This window comes from Cydia amplana, chromosome 5 (assembly GCF_948474715.1).
Source record: "Cydia amplana chromosome 5, ilCydAmpl1.1, whole genome shotgun sequence".
NCBI lineage: Eukaryota > Metazoa > Arthropoda > Insecta > Lepidoptera > Tortricidae > Cydia > Cydia amplana.
In genome coordinates, this window is record NC_086073.1 from 11882096 (window position 1) to 11900659 (window position 18564).

At 37.2% G+C, this 18564-nt stretch overlaps 1 protein-coding gene across 1 annotated transcript in view; it reads right to left on the reverse strand.

Moving 5' to 3' along the window:
• Nucleotides 1–11436, reverse strand: part of LOC134648070 (sodium/hydrogen exchanger 9B2-like) — an 82586-nt gene extending 71150 nt beyond the window's left edge. The window contains exon 1 of the mRNA XM_063502514.1: nt 10702–11436. Within this exon, the coding sequence (XP_063358584.1) occupies nt 10702–10974 (273 nt within the window). The 5' untranslated portion in view covers nt 10975–11436. The remainder of the gene's footprint in view (nt 1–10701) is intronic.
• Nucleotides 11437–18564: the final 7128 nt, after the last annotated feature.

Genomic DNA, 18564 nt, shown 5'->3' on the forward strand with positions numbered 1-18564 from the left:
TCGTTAACTATTTTGGTCTAAACGCCTTTATTCCACGATGCATGGACTAAAAAGCAAAATACCTATTAAACAGATAAAAGCATAGTTGTTGTAGTAGATAGCTCACTTACCGTTAGTGGACGTTCCAATGTTTTGTTTTATCGATCACATCCATATAAACCTACGTGCCGCGCAAGCCACAGTGTGGATATTATTTGCGTTTTCGACTATATAACAGCAGTTGAAGTCGTAAATGACATTTTTAATGCGAAATACAATAAAACCGTCACAACACAATAAAGGCAGTATCTCAACTATCGCTGATTGTGATAGCGCGATCACCGACAGTGGTGGGTATCGAGGATGGTCTAGTCACGCGGATCAAGTGGCCACCGTTTCTCTTGATAGGGGATAAGGGCAAGATGAGAGCGCCACGCGGCTGCGGACGGCGGCGACTGGCGATATTGCGGCGGTTGACGGCTGCGGAATCTGACTTGTCTGTCATATACGTGACCAACCGACTAAGGGCATTTAACAATAATTCACGTAACTATTCATTCGTCGACCTCCAATTTTTTTTTTCATAAAACACGTGTTTTAACACTCTTCTACTCAAATATGGAACGGCTACCGATCGTGGAAATGACGTCAAGCATGTAGCAAATAAGGGATTCTCTTTGTTTCGTTAATTATACCGATAGCGTTAATGAACCACCGCCACGGGACTGAATCCGCCAATTTATGTTTAAAACAAATCCGATGCTCAGTCAGAGCGTTTGTTGGAGGAAATTTGTTTCTTTGCAACTTTTCCGTCTTATTTTATTTACCGAGTCACGTGCTCACGTGAAATTCATAATACTGACAAAAGTCATGAACAGTAAAAAGGTTATGGTAAATAAGAGAAAAAATTCCATAGAATACACACTTATTTCAAGAAGTCCTTGGCCCTAAATTGTTTGCAATGTATAAATGGAACTTGTTGAGTCTCTATTGCGCTAGGTCAAATTGGAAAGATTACCTGATAGTCAAATTACCTACTGTTGTTCAAAAGTGGACAATGAGTAGGTATATATACCTATAGATATACATATGTATAATATTATTGACATCACGAGTGTTTAGAACGACACCAATGTGACATGAATCCGAGGAACATATGTGGCTTTCCATTACAAAGGGGTCCTTATGCTTCAAGTGCAACAAGGATCTTTTCATCTGAAATTCCAACAGAAGATCTAAAAAAATGCTCCTTATTGCACGAGAAGCATAAGGACCCTTCTCTAATGGAAAGTCACATATAATGAAGAGACATTTCAGGGATATGAAATTCCGTAACTTGGAAATGAGGCGACGCCGTCTACGATAAAATAATAACGTGCGCTCAAGTTCTTATGGGTATTTAAAACCACATAGTTAGCAACGATTTCATGCAGTACATCTGTTCTAGTTGATTTACCAATACAACTGACTTAGTTAATATCCTTACGTATGTTATAGTCGGTTACCTATATCCTACCAGTTCAAAAACCCCGGCTCGTACCCAGGGCCGGATTAACCCTAAGGCAGAGTAGGCAACTGCCTATGGGCCCCGCCTCGGCTAGGGGGCCCCGCCTCGGCTAGGGGGGCCCGGCAGCCCCGCGCGCGCCAAAAAAAAATGTGTTTCATATGGCCAAAATTCATAAATATTTTTTTATGGTACCTACTTATACCTAATCTCCAATATCAGTTTCTCAGACACACAATCATCAAATGATTATGTAAATTATGTTATTTTATAGCTTTTAAAGTCTGTAAATCGAGCTCTAATTTCAGGCTCCCGAGGGCCTAAATCCTCATTAATGAAACTTCGGCCCTCCGAGTAACTCTTGTATGACACATATATTATTATTGAGTAACATTTGACGATTGGTTCGTATCAGAGCGCTGCTTTCTTACAGCTCGACCTTCGGCGTCGCTTTTTAACAAATTTAAACATTGATTTCAGAAGCTTAGCCTTTTGCCTCGCATGAAAGCTCACAAGTTATAAGTACGCTTCGGGCTTGTCAAGTACGTGAAGATTGCTGAGCTCGACCTTCAGCCTCACTTTTTACCTCAATTTTTGGTTCGTCTACCAAATCTCTTCTTCAGCTTAGCCTTTGGCCTCGCTGCGCCAAGCTCGGCCTGCGGCCTCGCTTTTTAATACAATGGACATTGGTTGGCGTCTGTGATCTAGCTGAGCTTATCCTGAAGCACGGCTTTGACCTCGCATGAAAGCTCGCCTAACTGGGTAATTTCGGATTTTTAGGCTTTTTTAACACGCTTTCACAATTTTTTCACAAAAAATGTCTCGCTCGCTGCGCTCGCGTTTTTAATGCTTTTTCCGATTTAGCCTGTACTTACTGTTTGACTGGTTAATTAATAATCATTTAAACACATGTAAAATATTTATTATTAGGTTAATTTTAATAATGTGGCTCGTATGGTCGGACAGTCGCTGTTCAGCCTCGCAAAATATTTAACTACCTACTTATTGAGAAAAAAAGAGCTCTCCCTACACTGGACGCAAGGAGGAATCGGCAAAAACTAATATAAAAAACCTTTATGTCCACGCAAGAGCGAAAAAGACATCGTTCGGCATGTTCGGATCGGCTCAACCGACACCTGAAGGTTGAAATTAAAACCGCAAACTTACTTCCCTGTACTGAACAACTGAACTTATGTATGCAGAATTAACTGTAAGGGGGCCCCGAGCATTGCACTGCCTAGGGGCCCCGACATGCTTAATCCGGCCCTGCTCGTACCAATGAGTTTTTCGGAACTTATGTACGAAATATCATTCCTGGGATTAGTTGCCAAGCGGACCCCAGACTCCCATGAGCCGTGGCAAAATGCCGGGACAACGCGAGGAAGATGATGACCTATATCCTACCAGTTTTTAATTACTTTTTAGGCATTATGTGTTTGAATATACATACATATAAAAATTCAGTATCTTGGTCACATTATGTATGAAGATGACTATTATGGTTTTAAAATAACTTAGTCAAAATGTGTTTCCTCGAAGGGACTGTCTTCGGTATGATAGGTATTGCTAACTGTAGGTTTAAATATCAAATATTTATCACCAGACACCGAAATCACCGATAAAATACTGTCGTTTAAATCGTACCTATACCAGAAACCCAATAGTACTCGTACGATTTAAACGACTAACAGGCGTATTCGAATTTTAAGTTATCCTATCTGTTTCCGAAAGGGGTCCCGTTGTTTCCCATAAAATTTTAAGTCATAATGTATTGTTTGTCATATTATCATTAGTCATAAAACTGAAACCGTTTAGGTTAGGTTTGTTTTATGTCAATCCTGAAAAATGACGAGTTTCTGAACCAAATGAATTAAGACTAGGGAAAATTCGGGCAAACAATAGAGTATGGCTTCAAATTATTTGGAAAACAAGAGACCCGTTTCCGAAATGATACTGATCTGTTAGTGTCAAAAGTGACGTTTGTTGAAGAAATGTCACTTTTGACCCTGACGGATCAGTATCCTATCGGAACTTATATAGATCATAAGTTATGTTATGTTATTATAGCTGGTCAAGCAGATCTTGTCAGTAGAAAAAGGCGGCAAATTTGAAAATAGTAGGCGCGAATGGTTATCGTCCCATAGAAAATTTGAATTCGCGCCTTTACTTACTGGCAAGATTTGCTTGACGAGCTATACAAACCCACATAAAAACTTAGATAAAATAAGACGGAAATAGTTATTTTCGATACAAGTGCGAAAAAGTGGTAATTCGAAACGAGTGGCGATAAATTAAAACACGACCGTAGGGAGTGTTTTAAATCGACACGAGTTGCGAATTACCTATTCGCACGTGTATCGAACAACGTTTTACAGTACATATGGCACTTTAAAGATTTGACATGCGCACGAAAAGTGCTATTTTACGCACTAGTGCGGAAAAGTAGCCCCATATGTACTGTAAATCATATTTTATCTCTCTTTCATTTGTTTTTGGCCCTATGCCATTTCTGGTCAGATTATCGAGGGTAATTTTTGGTGCTGACATTGGAGCATTGTATGGTGCCTCACGTATAAATAATTAGGTCGTTTAATGGGATATCTAGACGGGGTATGATCTAACTGGCGGTACAATATAGCCGATGCTCCCCTATCTATTTGAATTGGAATAAGTGATTTTATTGACAGCAACGTTAAAAAAAAAACAAGCAAGCAAGCAAGTATGTAAAAAAAAAATAGTATTTTTGTTCTTTTTTTTCTTATGCCAATTCATGTTCCAGGTGTTGTTCCATGTTCGTGGTTTCATGAGTTCCAGGAGGTTTTAATTGAACTAAAATAATAGAGGCTAAAAACACACATTAATTTTAAATAATTCAAAGTTACGCACATTCAATCGGATACATCACTTAACTCGTGTTACATTGTTAGTATAAATACACAGTAAAATATTTGTCAAACTAGTAGGTACATATATCATGGTTGCTGCCACTCGGCAGTTTGTTTGGTGTCAAGTAGGAAAATGACGAAAACTACGTGACAAGGAAATGAGTTTGAGTCGTTATGTATCGTCACGATCGAGTTGTACATGTTATGGATTATACCGGCTGTCACATGTTTACCTTATCTGCTGACAATTTGTATGATACTGGTAAATTCTGATATACTATAGGATAATCCAATAGAAAAACTACGAGTATATCTTACTTAAACCTTCGGTAGGTATGTATACTAAATTTCAAGTGGTTGTAAGCACTTAACCATTGCTGATATATAAGTATGTAGGTAATTGTAAATATGTTGGAATGTTTATTACTCAATCATCTAAATAAAACCCTACCCTAGCATTCAGATATATAGGGCGGCCACTAAGAGTGGCCAATTAATATGGAGGGGCCAATAGCAGTCATCACCTTAATATTGATTCGGAAATCATTATGTATATAAGGAGGTGAAAGTCGTCATGTTTTTTTCAAAGGATTTCAGATGGTATTAGATTTTGGGTGAGAATGAGATTCATGCTAGTTTTGACCCCGTTTGTAAACCACTAACCAGATGCGGTACCTACTAAATAGCATAAGTAAATACTTGGTAATAAGAAGGTTGGTATACGTTCAATTTATATTCTGTTGTCATGATTCTCACTGCTAACGACCAGTTACTAAAATCTTATGCAAATAATGCTAGTTTAATAACATCTGACAAGTAGTGTTGGTGGCTGTATTTTATTAACCGACTTCCAAATCTAAAAGGAGGAGGTTATCAATTCGGTTGTATGTTTTTTTTTATTTTTATTTTTTTTTTATTTTTTTTATGTTTGTTACTCCTTATCTCCGTCATTGCTGGACCGATTTTGAATTTTTTTTTGATTGCATGTATATGCTTACAGATTGGTCCCGTTTTTGCCAAAACCCAGTTCTGATGATGGGATCCATGAGGAATCGAGGGAACTCCCCAAATCTTAAAGGCATACATATAGTGATTTTTGTATTTTTATCAACAAATCAAGCATATACATTCAAAAAAGTGACATTTGATGAAGTGGAACTGCTGATGATGATCAGAACGGAACTCTTCAACGACGCATAGTACACGTTTGACGATTTGTCCTCTTCGTTATGTTTGTTAAGCAAGTTAAGTTTTTAAGTCACATTTTTATCAAGCTCGAGTTCTGATGATGGGATCCATGAGGAATCGAGGGAACTCCTCAAATCTTAAAGGCATGCATATAGAGATTTTTGTATTTTCATCAGAAAATCGAGCATTTTCATTAAAAACTGTCGCATTTGATGCAGTGGAACTGCTGATGATGATCAGAACAGAACTCTTCAACGACGCATAGTTCACGTTTGGCGATTTGTCCTCTTCGTTATGTTTGTTAAGCAAGTTAAGTTTTTAAGCAACATTTTTGTCAAGCTCGAGTTCTGATGATTCCCATCATGTGGCCACGAGGAATCGAGGGAACTCCTCCAATCTTAAAGGCATGCGTATAGAGATTTTTGTATTTTCATCAGAAAATCGAGCATTTTCATTAAAAACTGTCTCATTTGATGAAGTGGAACTGCTGATGATGATCATAACGGAACTCTTCAACGACGCATAGCTCGCATTTGGCAATTTGTCCTTTTCGTTATGTTTGTTAAGCAAGTTAGGTTTTTAGGCACATTTATGTCAATCTCAAGTCCTGAACATGGGATCCATGAGGAATAGGGGAACTTCTAAAATCTTAAAGGCATACGTATAGAATTTTATATATTTTCATCAGAAAATCAAGCATTTACATTACAAACTGTGGCATTTGATGAAGTGGAACTGCTGATGATGATCAGAACAGAACTCTTCAACGACGCATAGTACACGTTTTGTGATTTTGAATTTCGATTTTGACTTGGACTGGGCCCCGGACTCCGGACTCGGACCCGTACTCGGACTCGGACCCGGACTCGGATCCGGACATGGACCCGGACCTTGTCCCGGAAAATCACTATGGTACCTAAACTAAATATACCACTATGATTACCATAAAATGTATACATATTACCAAATAAAGTATAAGCGCCGTTAAGTGGGTCCAGGCTAGTAGTTAGAGAAGTCGGTTTTTTTCTATTAAAAATTATTTGTCTCGATTAGTCTTGGTACGTTTCGTTAGGTATTTACGTATTGTCAATAAGTAGTCGGACATGCGTTTCTTTGCTGATAGTATGTACAGATCTATTGCAGATATGGTACTTTTTGTACCGGTACTGACTGAAATAGCAAGAGACGTTCGTACGTTTCCGTGAAAATACGATGGAAAATAATTATGCACTACAACTGTAAACATTATTTCGAAGTATATGAACAAACAGACAAATCTACTGACAAAATTGCCAGTAAATCTATATTTATTAGGGCGGTCCTTATATGGCAAAAAAAATTTTTTTTCGATTTCTTTACGGGGCACCATTTCATATGATTATTTAACATGAAAATCGCTAAGTATATTTTTTTCATATTTATTGTACGAAAATTAGGGGTCGCTACCGCAGCTTGAAGTTTGTGAAATAAAATTAAACACACGTGTTACATTAAAAATCGGATATATTTAAAAGAAACTCTTTCAAGTAGTAACAATTGCAATTACTTTCTCTAAATCAGATATTCTTACAAACTACACAATCTAGTATCCGTTACACAACAATAACACAATGAGAAAATTATGATTAAAGGGTGGATTTTTTGGCGTTGGGGTACTTTTTTCGGAATTGTTTTACAATTAAAAGCAAATACTGTTTTTGGTCTTCATTAGTTGTTAGGAGCTTGTTGTACTCCTCCATCAATGCCACTCCTCGTTCAGCGATGTCATTTACTACCCGCATCGATTGTACAATTTTTTTTTCAGCTTTAAATTCTTCGTCGTCTTCCCAATTTACAACATCTTTGCTCAAAAATCCTGATGATAAGCCAAGTATTTGGAAGAACCTTAAAGAGTTGCTTGTCACAAAGTCTTCTATATTTTTTTCCATGATATGTTTTGCATCTAGACTTATTCTCTTAGGACAATAGTCCAGCCCATCTTTTAGTGCAATGACCATTTTTTTCTTGATTTCAATCGAAAGTTTGTCGTCGAAAAATGCAAATGGAACAAGTTCTTCACTTAAATACCATAAATGACCTAAAACCTTCTTCAACGCAACGTTAGCCATCGCTAGATTAATATTTTTAAAGGTTATTAGGTCTTTCAGCAGTTGTAAATCATTTCGCGGTGCATATTGCCCAGCAGGTGCTTCGAACCAATACTTCACGTATATGACGACAGTCAAAGTACAAATACGTTTTATCGCTTTTTCTTCTCTTTTAGTCATTTTAAATTGATGCCGAAACATAAATAATTTTAAACAGTACATAGCTTTTGCCATCCAGCGAGCACGGTGAAGTCCAGCAGGCGTTCTGAATGAAACTCCACTCTCAGGTATTCCTCCCAAATAAATTATTGTGATATTTAATAGCTCTCTGTAATCGTCACGCGGTTGGTATTCACGCAATTGATCCTGTCCGAAAGAAATCATTTTTGAAGATATATCTTCAACGTGTTTGGCTGACTCGGGATCAGAAATAACCGTCTTGTAATCCTTACAATCAATATTGGTCCAATCCTTTTTGAACCTTTTGAATATCAAAATTTCTGGGCCACTAGATGGACCAAGTGCCTGATTTGTGATGGCTTCTAACATAATTTCCATTATGTGATGTCGACAGGCGAGCCAAATCATATCTCTTTCCATTTTTTGTTCCAAAATAACGCAGCATCCGTTTCGCAGTCCAGTGTTTACTGCCGTTGTGTCAAAACATAAACATTTAATTTTGTCACTTAACCCCCATGACTGTACGGTTTCATGAACAGCAGAGGCACACGCTTTCCGCTATGTTTTCATTAATCAAAACCTTTCTACCTCGCTTTTGTGGTGGCGGTGCTGGAAGTGTTAAAGGCCCTGCTTCCTGGTTCATGTCAGGTGTTGGCGTAGTATTTTCACTGCTAGATGAAGATGAAAACTTATTTATTCCTCGCAGAGCATTAATTCTTTGTTCTTCGCGTTTTCGGCGTTTTTGAAGGTTTTCGTCTTTCTTTAAGTTCAAAGCCTCTCTCTGCAAACTTTCTTTGTCCACAGTGGTCATAAAACCTGCCCGATTTACTCGTTGTTGCAATAAGAATTGTTTGTCTTCTTCGATGGTCATCATATTTAAGGCATTCGCGTGCGCAATATCGAACAATTGGTCTATTTGTTTTTGCCACTTTTGTTCTTTATCGGCTGTTACAGCGGAGCGTTTTGAAACATTTTCTTTATTTTTTTTAAGTTTCTGCACTCTTTAAAGTGATATTCAATTTTGTCTATTACATGCTTCTTTAATCTTGTCGGTATTGCAGCTTTTTGCCATATAGCCAAGACATAATTGGCAGTGTCCGTCGCAGAACGTCTTACAGTTCTTTTCTCGTCGATTTTAAAGTAAAAAAACAAACTAAGCACTTCACGTATTGAGGGTAATTTTGTTTGCTTCAAATTTGGTGTTAACTGTCCTATAAGCCAGACGTTAGATGTATTTCGCGTTGACACGCGTACGCCACTACTTGTAGACGCCATTACGACACTTCAGAACGATACGCTTGAAAATTACGTGCACACTGTCAGAAGAACGAAAATGGACTGAAGAGCGTCCCGTGCGCTCGAGTCACAGGGGTGTGATAGGGGGGCGGGGGGTGCGTCAGTGTTTTGCTAGTAGGTTCCAGCACTAGATAATCATTTAACAAGTAAAAAATTAACAATGAAACCGCTTGAATAACTAGTCGGCTTGATTCATAACATTGTTATTTTTTACATATTTTTCAAAACTTTGACCTTCGGTAGCGACCTCTAAAACTAGTTAAAAAAATTAAATAAAAATAACGTGGAATTAACTCACACTAAATAACTATTTAAAGAGGTGCCCCGTTCACTTTTCAAAAAATGAGAAATAAGGACCACCCTAATATTTATTCAGGTCCCAGGTGCCAGGTATCTATATATACCTGAGCTGCAAGTGCAAAGTAATATACTGGGCAGTATAAGATTATTAGGGCTTATTGTGCAAATATGTTTATATTACGTAATTAAATCATTTATTCTGGAACACTTTCATTATAGGTAGGTACAGGAAATTACAAACTTATGACTAAAGATAAAAATTAAGGATATGCTAGGTTCAATAGGTACCCGGGTAAATGTGCCTAGCACGCTGCTGGCGTTGAAATATTACGTACGTATGTACAGGTAAATTCCAATATCCCAAAGGTTTTTGACAAATCTCACAATAGAAAATATTACGAGGTCCTCGGAACGTTACGTAAAAGTTATTAGGATACTATACCTAAAGCTTTATCGCTCTTGAGTTATTCTTATTTAAGATTCACACATTGGAAAGGTTTAAAATAGTAGATTGTACAACAAGGGCATAAGGTGGCCCATTTTCACCCGAGGCAATTTTTTGTAGACCAAAATAGTAGACGAGGGTAAAAATGGACATTTATGCCCTTGTTGTACACTCTGATTTTCACTTCGATTGCGAGGAAAATATACATACAAAAATATCCAATATTTTAGGTTATTTTCCCGTATTTATTCAAGACTAAAGAAAATTTTATTCGGGCCGGTCGGGGGCGCGAGGCACGCCGGGCGGGAGCGCGCCGGTCGGGCGCGGGCGCGCCGGTAAGGCTGGCAGTTTGTATAGCAGATTTTGGACTTTATTGCTAGGTCAATAAGGGTCGCAATAGATGATTTTACTTTATGCTCTAGAACATAATAAGCAACTTTATGTCGTCTACGCACGACATAAAGGTGCACTTTTTGAGCATGAGAAGTGAAAAAACTATTATAGTACAATGGGCTATTTACTTAGAAACGGTGATTATCTATCATTTGGAACTATCTCGAGAAATAAGATAAGTGAATCATGTGATGTGATCTGTGAGGATATCTTTCTATAGCATCATGAGACACCTGTGAATCACGAATACAGCACCTGCATCAACATACAGTATACAAATAGATTACACCGCTTCGCAAAATGTAACTAAGTACTTAAATTATTTGTTGATGTGGCTGTGAAAACATCTGTTGTAATGACTTTGCTCTCGAACTTTGCAAAAACATTTTAAGTGCTTAACGGGTCTGTGGAAATAATAATTTTATAACAAATTAACAAATTTACCGAGGTAGCTGAGCGGGATGATCGCCCCGTGCCCCCAGTAGCCTGCAGGTGCAATTTGACAGCTTCCACCCCAGACCGCTTGGCACGCGTCCGAGCACCTGAGTTTTCTGTATTCGCTGAACGTTTGTCCCCTCGAACATCCGGCTTCTTTCCACGGCTCTCTGAACTCACTCCATTGTATTGTTTTGATCCTTGCACTTCTTGCTTAGTCCCTTTTAGCTCTTGTTTTGCTCCCCGAGAGTCGTACTTTAATCGACGATCTCTCGTCTTCATTGTTAGATTATTTGAAAATATATAACAGATCCATTCAAATATCTCGTGATATATTTACTTACAGTAAATATAGAAAAATGTCATGAGAATAAAAGTACTTCTTGGCTGTTACAGATAAGATTTGCGTCGAAGGTGACTGGGAAGTGATAAAAAATAACACAGAAGTTGCTGCTTGTAGTACGTGACTCTGTAGGGTCTTTATGTTAGCACCTCGACGCGGTCACGTTAAGGCCTTCAACCGAAGTTAGGCCGTGTAGGTACCTCAGCGCAGGCGGCTGCGAGGTGGTCGCGAGTGCTCACACGCACGGTACGGCGGCTCGAGGGCGGAAGGCTCCGTGCCACTGTCACGAAGGAACCGCGTTTCAGTAGATCCAGTGTTTACACGAGCACTATTTACGGTTGCAGGTCGGTTGAGACTCTGTGTGATACACGCGAGTGTGCAATCGAGCGTCGGGGTCCGATCGGACTGCCGCGCGCGCGCTCCGTAAGCGGCACGCGGCTGCCATCGCTTCGTACTCGCATTAATTGAAGGAATCTTGTGATAGAAGAAGTACATATGATTCACTGTGTCAAGATCATTAACACTAATGTTTAGTTATTAGAACATTGTGCACATGCCTAGGTCAGTCCTGGTTACACAGGTGTAACTGTATTTTATTTATGGCAATTCATATAGAGTTGGGGTTCAAAAAGTTATCTACTTACATTAGACTAAAATTTCCATAATAAATACATACATATGTATATATATGTGTGTATGAGAAAAGAGATAATATGGTGATACATTACAAAAAATACCAAAAAATCAATACTTACGATAAAATAATTACATAAAATTGAATTATAATACATATATTATTAAGATAATAAAATCCAATAAAATTTAACATATTATAAGTAAGTAATAAATATGTCAAAAAAATTGCCATTGCCATTAATTTTATTACTAGTTATTATTTTAAAAAATATGTATGATTTATTAACATGGAACAAAGAAGGCGTGCGAGCTTTATTAATTATAATATGTATAATGTCATACACAATGTCTACAATTTAAGTTATTGTGTATACTGTATGTGTTTTAATAGGTATCCCCATATAGCACAAGTCGGATTCTCCCAGATACTTACTTACCTAATCTGAAGTAGGCTTTTGGAACACTTGGAATTATCACGCATACGGCGCATGAAGGAATCGGTAATACACAATTGTGAAATATCGCACTGAAACCGTCAAATCTAGTATTCGCAAACTCGCTTCAGCCATACAATAATGTGGCAGTGTCATTAACAAGCAGAAACTGTTGTTGTGTTGGCCACGCAGGGCGTTGTGGGCCTTCACTACATAGTATAAAATAAGTTTTTGGCAAAAATTTCATTTTTGGTACAAGCTTTTATCGCTGACTGTACTTTTCTTACGACAGACAACTAATACTCATCGAGACCATTCTAAAAACCCCTAACAAAATTAGGTTGCGTTGTTTCATCACAGAGTTCCTATGGCCACCTCCTGTCTCCATCATCAGATCAGCTCGATGGTACCATGATATTGCATTGTCACCCGACTTACATGTGTATGCAAAATTTCAGCTCAATCGGAAACCGGGAAGTGGATCAAAAACTTGCAAGATTCCATTACATAGTTACATACAGACCTAGTAAAAGCGTGTTAACAAAGTCGCTTCCCGCTGTCTGTCTGTCCTTATGTATGCTTAGATCTTTTAAAGTACGCAACGGATTTTCATGCGGTTTTTTGTGATTCAAGAGAAAGGTGTACCTATGTATAAATTTGTTAACCCGTGCGAAGCCGGGGCGGGTCGTTACTTTTAGTATATTTCTTCAACAGGCTATATAGAAGGAAAAGAGTTTACATAATTCTGCATGCTTTTTTTATGATATAGGAGGCAAACGAGCAGACGGATCACCTGATGGTAAGCGATTACCGCCGCCCATGGACACCCGCAACACCAGAAGGGTTGCAAGCACAGAACAACGGCTATCGCGCGCAGTTAGTATCGGAACCGGTGTCGCCGCTCGTTCCTCTCCACATTTACTAACACTCGCGCTACGGTAGTAAAAACTTGTGTGCCTGGTGAATGGATACGCCTCCTTTAGACAAATTTGATGTCTGGCTTCTTAATCTGAACGATATTGTGGCGCAAAAGGCATGTTTACGTTTTTCGGTCAGCGCGGGCGAGTACTAGCATGCGAGCGTTTGCTCATAACCGGCGGCGACACGTACCCTGCTCGCATCGCCATTCTACTTGTTCTGTGGTTGCAAGCGCGTTGCCGGCATTTAAGATGGGAGTACGCTCTTTTCTTGAAGGTTTGAAGGTCGTATTGGTCCGGAAATACCGCAGGCGACAGTTCATTCCACAGTTTGGCTGTGCGAGGCAGGAAGTTTCTGGAGAAACGCACAATGCTTCCAAAATTGTGACACTCAGGGTGGATTTGATCTTAGGTTTAACCGTGCCATATACTTTCTAGCGGTGACATGGTATCGTACGTGATTCAAACTCACATCAAAAAAAAATACGGGAAAGTACGAAATTGTACGCTAAATAAAATAAATGTACTAGGTACACGTACTTACGAGAAATCATATACAACTTTCAATTTACTTTAGGGCGCTATCTATTTCATTATGTAGCGGTCGAGTTTTCAACTGTCTTGTGAATCAAAAATATATATATCTGACTGGTAGGTATACTGGTAGGTATACTATACATGTAAGTTACTCTATGATCTACTCGACGATCTAATCCCATCTCCTATGACGGCTATGACTTCTCAGATATGATTAGAAACAAGGTAGGTACCTACAAGTGTTACAACCGAATACAACGTATTATTGTTTAATACTGTTAAATTTATTAAATTTAAATAAGGCTCTTTTTGTTGCCTTAGGATTTCCGACACGTTTGGATGCCGTCTTTACCCAGCAAAATTTTACATAATGAGATCAATACAGTATGAATTTTTATATCAAAAAGTACTTTGTGTCAACTTCATTCTGCAGGATTTACCTACTATAGGTAGGTAGGTACCCCGGTGGAGTAAGAGTTAGGTACATATATATTTAACTAGGTAAATCTTATTTTCCTCCTTTACTTTGTGTAAGGTCTACACGAGTCAATTTTGAGTTTTTAACGTTCGGAAACCTATATATTCCCTAGACTGCAAGCCGACTGCAAGTTCTTTGGGAACTGCACGCCGACTGCACGCCAACTGCAACGTCGGCTTGCAGTTCTCATACAAGTTGCAGTCGGGTTACAGTCCATCTGTACCGGCCCTAACGTTCAGCATTCATATGCACAGTTTTAGAAAATTATATCATCTTACCCCGCCCGCCACCATTCCAACTTCCTCCAGTCTTTTTGCTAATAAATGCTTTCCACAAAAAAATATTAACATGACCAGTTAATTGAACCATTAATGAGTTTATTCCAAAAAAACTTCTCTTCGAGTATTGCTTTTTATATCATATAAAGGTAAGAATCCCTCCATTATGCGTGGCCCGACACGCCCTTGGCCGGTTTTTTTTATGACATCGCGACAAATACCCTCTCTCATAAATGAATGACAACGCGTTGTTTCAAAGCTAGCTATTTGATTCGAGTAAGGAAGGTACTAATTCGTTCTTTCTAATTTTTACCCGAATTAATACCTAGATGGCGTTGATTTCTACTGCAGTGCCATCCTTGGCGCTATGTAGTTATGCAAGGCTGATGTAGATGGCGTTGTTTTCAATATTTTACTGGCAATTATAAGGTAGAGTCTGTTCGGAAAGAGAAGAGTCGTGGAATGTATTGGCCCCCATACATTCCACGACTCTTCTCTTTCCGCGCAGACTCTAGTATGTGCCTAATTGCCTATGCACGTCATTCCGCCTGTGGCATCTTAGAAAAAAATGTCGCATTACAGTAAACATCCCAAACTAATTACTGATTTATATCAGAATGAATTGAGGTGACAACGTAGGTAACTACTGTGTTTACCTCAAAATAATTTCTTGTTTCGTGAAATCTTGCTATTCGCCAGCCTTGCTCTTATACTCCTAATATGCTCGCTCAAATGTTATGTTATGAACTTTTCATACATACTATATGGTCCAAAGTTTCAAAGTTTTTATTGTATATAAGAATCAGGTTACATTGCAGGTCGAAAATACAATTACACATTCGTTACACTGAGACTTTACCTTTTCAGGTGCACATACATTTGCAACATATATATTTATATATAATACCTAAATACTACAAATACTTATGAGTAACTTAAATAGTCATTAACACTGTAAAAACATTTTTCAATGAGCCACATTTTTGTGTTTGACTTGAGTAGTTTGAAATCCAATAATCTTTAAAACGATCAGGTAACTTATTATAAATTGTGATACACATAATATAGGCGTTTTTTTGCAGTGAGTGACAAGTTTACATACTCGTATGGCTTAGGCAATCTGTGTTTGTATTTAGGTCTAGTTATAGATATTTATATTTGTGGACGAAAACAGAAACTTCATAAATATAGAGACTGGGAAAAGTAAGAATGTTATGTTTTATAAAATATGGACGGCATGAATTTCTAGGATGAACTGAAAATATGGCTTTAATGCAGCGCTTTTGAACAATTAATACATTATGTTTATCAGTGCAGTATTCCCAGATTATTATGCAATACCTTAAAATTGAATGTACATATCCATGATATGCTATTAACGATGCTTGAATGGAAACAGTTTGACTCAGTCTTCTCAGAGCAAATACATTGGAACATAATGTATCTACGTGATCTCTCCAGCTTAGTTGATTGTCAATAAAAATGCCTAAAAATCGTGCAAGCTGTACTTCTTTGATGGAAATATCTTCATATTGTATGTCTAACTGTAGTGCGTTGCCTTTATTAGTATGGAATTGAATGTTTTGTCTAGGTTTATTTTTAAGTTATTTCTTTCTAACCATTTAATTGTTAGAGCTAGAGTATTGTTTAGGTTGTCATTATAAGTCGAAAAATCTCTACATTTCACAATAATTGATGTGTCATCTGCAAACAATAGACTATCATGTGGCAGGCTTTTGGGCATATCATTAATGTAAATTATAAATAGAAGAGGGCCCAAAATACTGCCTTGAGGCACTCCATAATGATTGTTGATGAAGGATGATCTATAATTATTTAGAGATTTAGTTACCGGACAGTATCTGATAGTCTCTACACATTGGGTTCTATTACTAATATACATTTTTATCCATCCTAGAGCTGGACCACGTATGCCGGATTTGTACAATTTTACCAACAAACGCTTATGATATACATAATCTAAAGCTTTGCTCATGTCTAATAGTAATACAGTGACAGGAATCTTATTATCTACCGCATCTAGTACATTTTTTATTTACTAGTTTAAAAGTGGCTAAGGAAGTACATTTTGATTTACGAAAACATGGGTTTCGATCGGTATATCGGTTTGTTGATCGGATATTATATTGTATTTGTCAAGAAAACTTGTCCACCCATCCATGTTCATGCAGATTTTCGCCTTAATATACATATAAATTACAAGTACTTACGATCAGCTACAATTTACAATGTAGCCTTTAAACATAATAATTTGTATGTTTTCCTATATCAAGTTCATATTGTGCTACTAGGTACCTACATATAACATCCCAAACACACACAGCTTATCAGTACAATAGAAATGGAAGTATAAAGTCAACGGTTTCATTAGTTGCCATAAATAAAACTAGATAAGTGCAAAGTAAATGATTTATTGCTATCAGGTTAATAAATAAAGACAACATACTTATATAGGTAATGTAGGTGAGTCGTATTATACCTATTACCAATAGGCTAGGAACATTTATTAGAAAATCACACGTTTAATTTTAAAACCGTTTTCAATTTATTTCAATGCATTAAGGTGAAGAAACATAGGTACGGTCAGCCAAGAAAGTGGTCTACCACTTTTCGACTCTATCAATCAGATGATAGAGTCGAAAAGTGGTAAACCACTTTTTTGGCTGACTGTACCTTGACTGCAGGTTTATGTTATGTCAATAGATAGCCCCTGCAATGGGCATTTAATTATACCTATTTACCCAATAGTGACCTTGATAATGATTATTAGAAAACAGTATAAACTAATAAGTATTCTGTACAAAAGTGCAAATATTTGCCTACGTGCTTATAATAATGTTTACCTTCATGACTAAATAAATCCTTACGTCTAATAAGTAGCAGATACTTCCTACATTACCTAAGAATCAAGACTTTGGTATATTTTATATTTATATTCTAAATTGTTTACTTATGCTACCTCCTGTCTCAGCTGGTTAACGTATTTTGGAGAATTTATAAAATTAATTGATAATAATACATGGAGTATATATATATATAGGTATAAATAATAGGTACAAACATACACAAACTAACACATCAGTTGCTAGCGCATATAAAAGGGATAATATATTATTTAACCCTTTTTGAAGTTGTTTTTTTTATGATAGGCGAGAAATGTGAATGTTGAAATCAATATATAAGTCATATATGGCTCCAGAATGTTTAAACTATAATTTTACACGTACATTTTGTTAATTCATACATAGTAAACATAATAATTCCTTCCTTTCTTAGTAGGTATCTAATAAGGCCGCGTAGCCAACATGCCAATCGCTAACGCTCCGTAGCGAACGAAACGCAACTGTCACTGTCACACTAATATGGAAGAGTGACAGAGAGACACGAAGCGATTTGATGGCGAAGTGCAAGCGATTGTCACCTTGGCTAGGCCGCAAGTTCTATCTATCAATTTTTTTAACAAAATTTTGGTGTAGGGGAAGCTGTTTTACCTCGGACAGTTTTTTCTTTTATGAATTTTAGAAAAAAAACTAATGGCTGTAGAATTATTGTTTATCCGAATCTTATAAGATACATTAATAAACTATCTATTACGATATAAAACTTAAAGATCAGTTTATTTATTTAGATGGCATTCGTTGACGAAAAAAAAGGGAAAAGTGTCCAAGGAACAACACCCCTGATGTACCTTGGTCATTTCCCGCTGTACCTCGGACATGATAATTTTAATTAACTAATTTATAATTTAATCATAGAAAAAATATTTATGTATGAAAACACAGATATTTTTAGCATATTTACGCCATTGAATAGATTTTTCTAGTACAATTACCTTCGAAAAATATACTTAGCAATGGTATTTTTTTTATTTTTACTAAAACATTTTATGCATTGTTTCTAAAATTGATTACTTGGTAACTTATAACGCATATAACTAATAATTATAAATACGGCAAATATGAAACCTTAAGTTAAAAAAATATATTTTCAGTAAGTAGCAAGTACGGGCCAAGGTACAACCTATTTTCGTTGTCCGAGGTACAACAAAGCAACTTTTTGGACAAGTAAGCTTGGTAATTAGCAATTGAGATTAGGCTGAAATGATCCTACCGTCGAGTACCTAATTAACTTAAGTTTAACTTATTATATTAAGTTTTACTCAGTGGCGGATTTCCCATAAGGCACAGTAGGCTCGAGCCTAGGGCGGCGAGATATTAGGGGCGGCAAA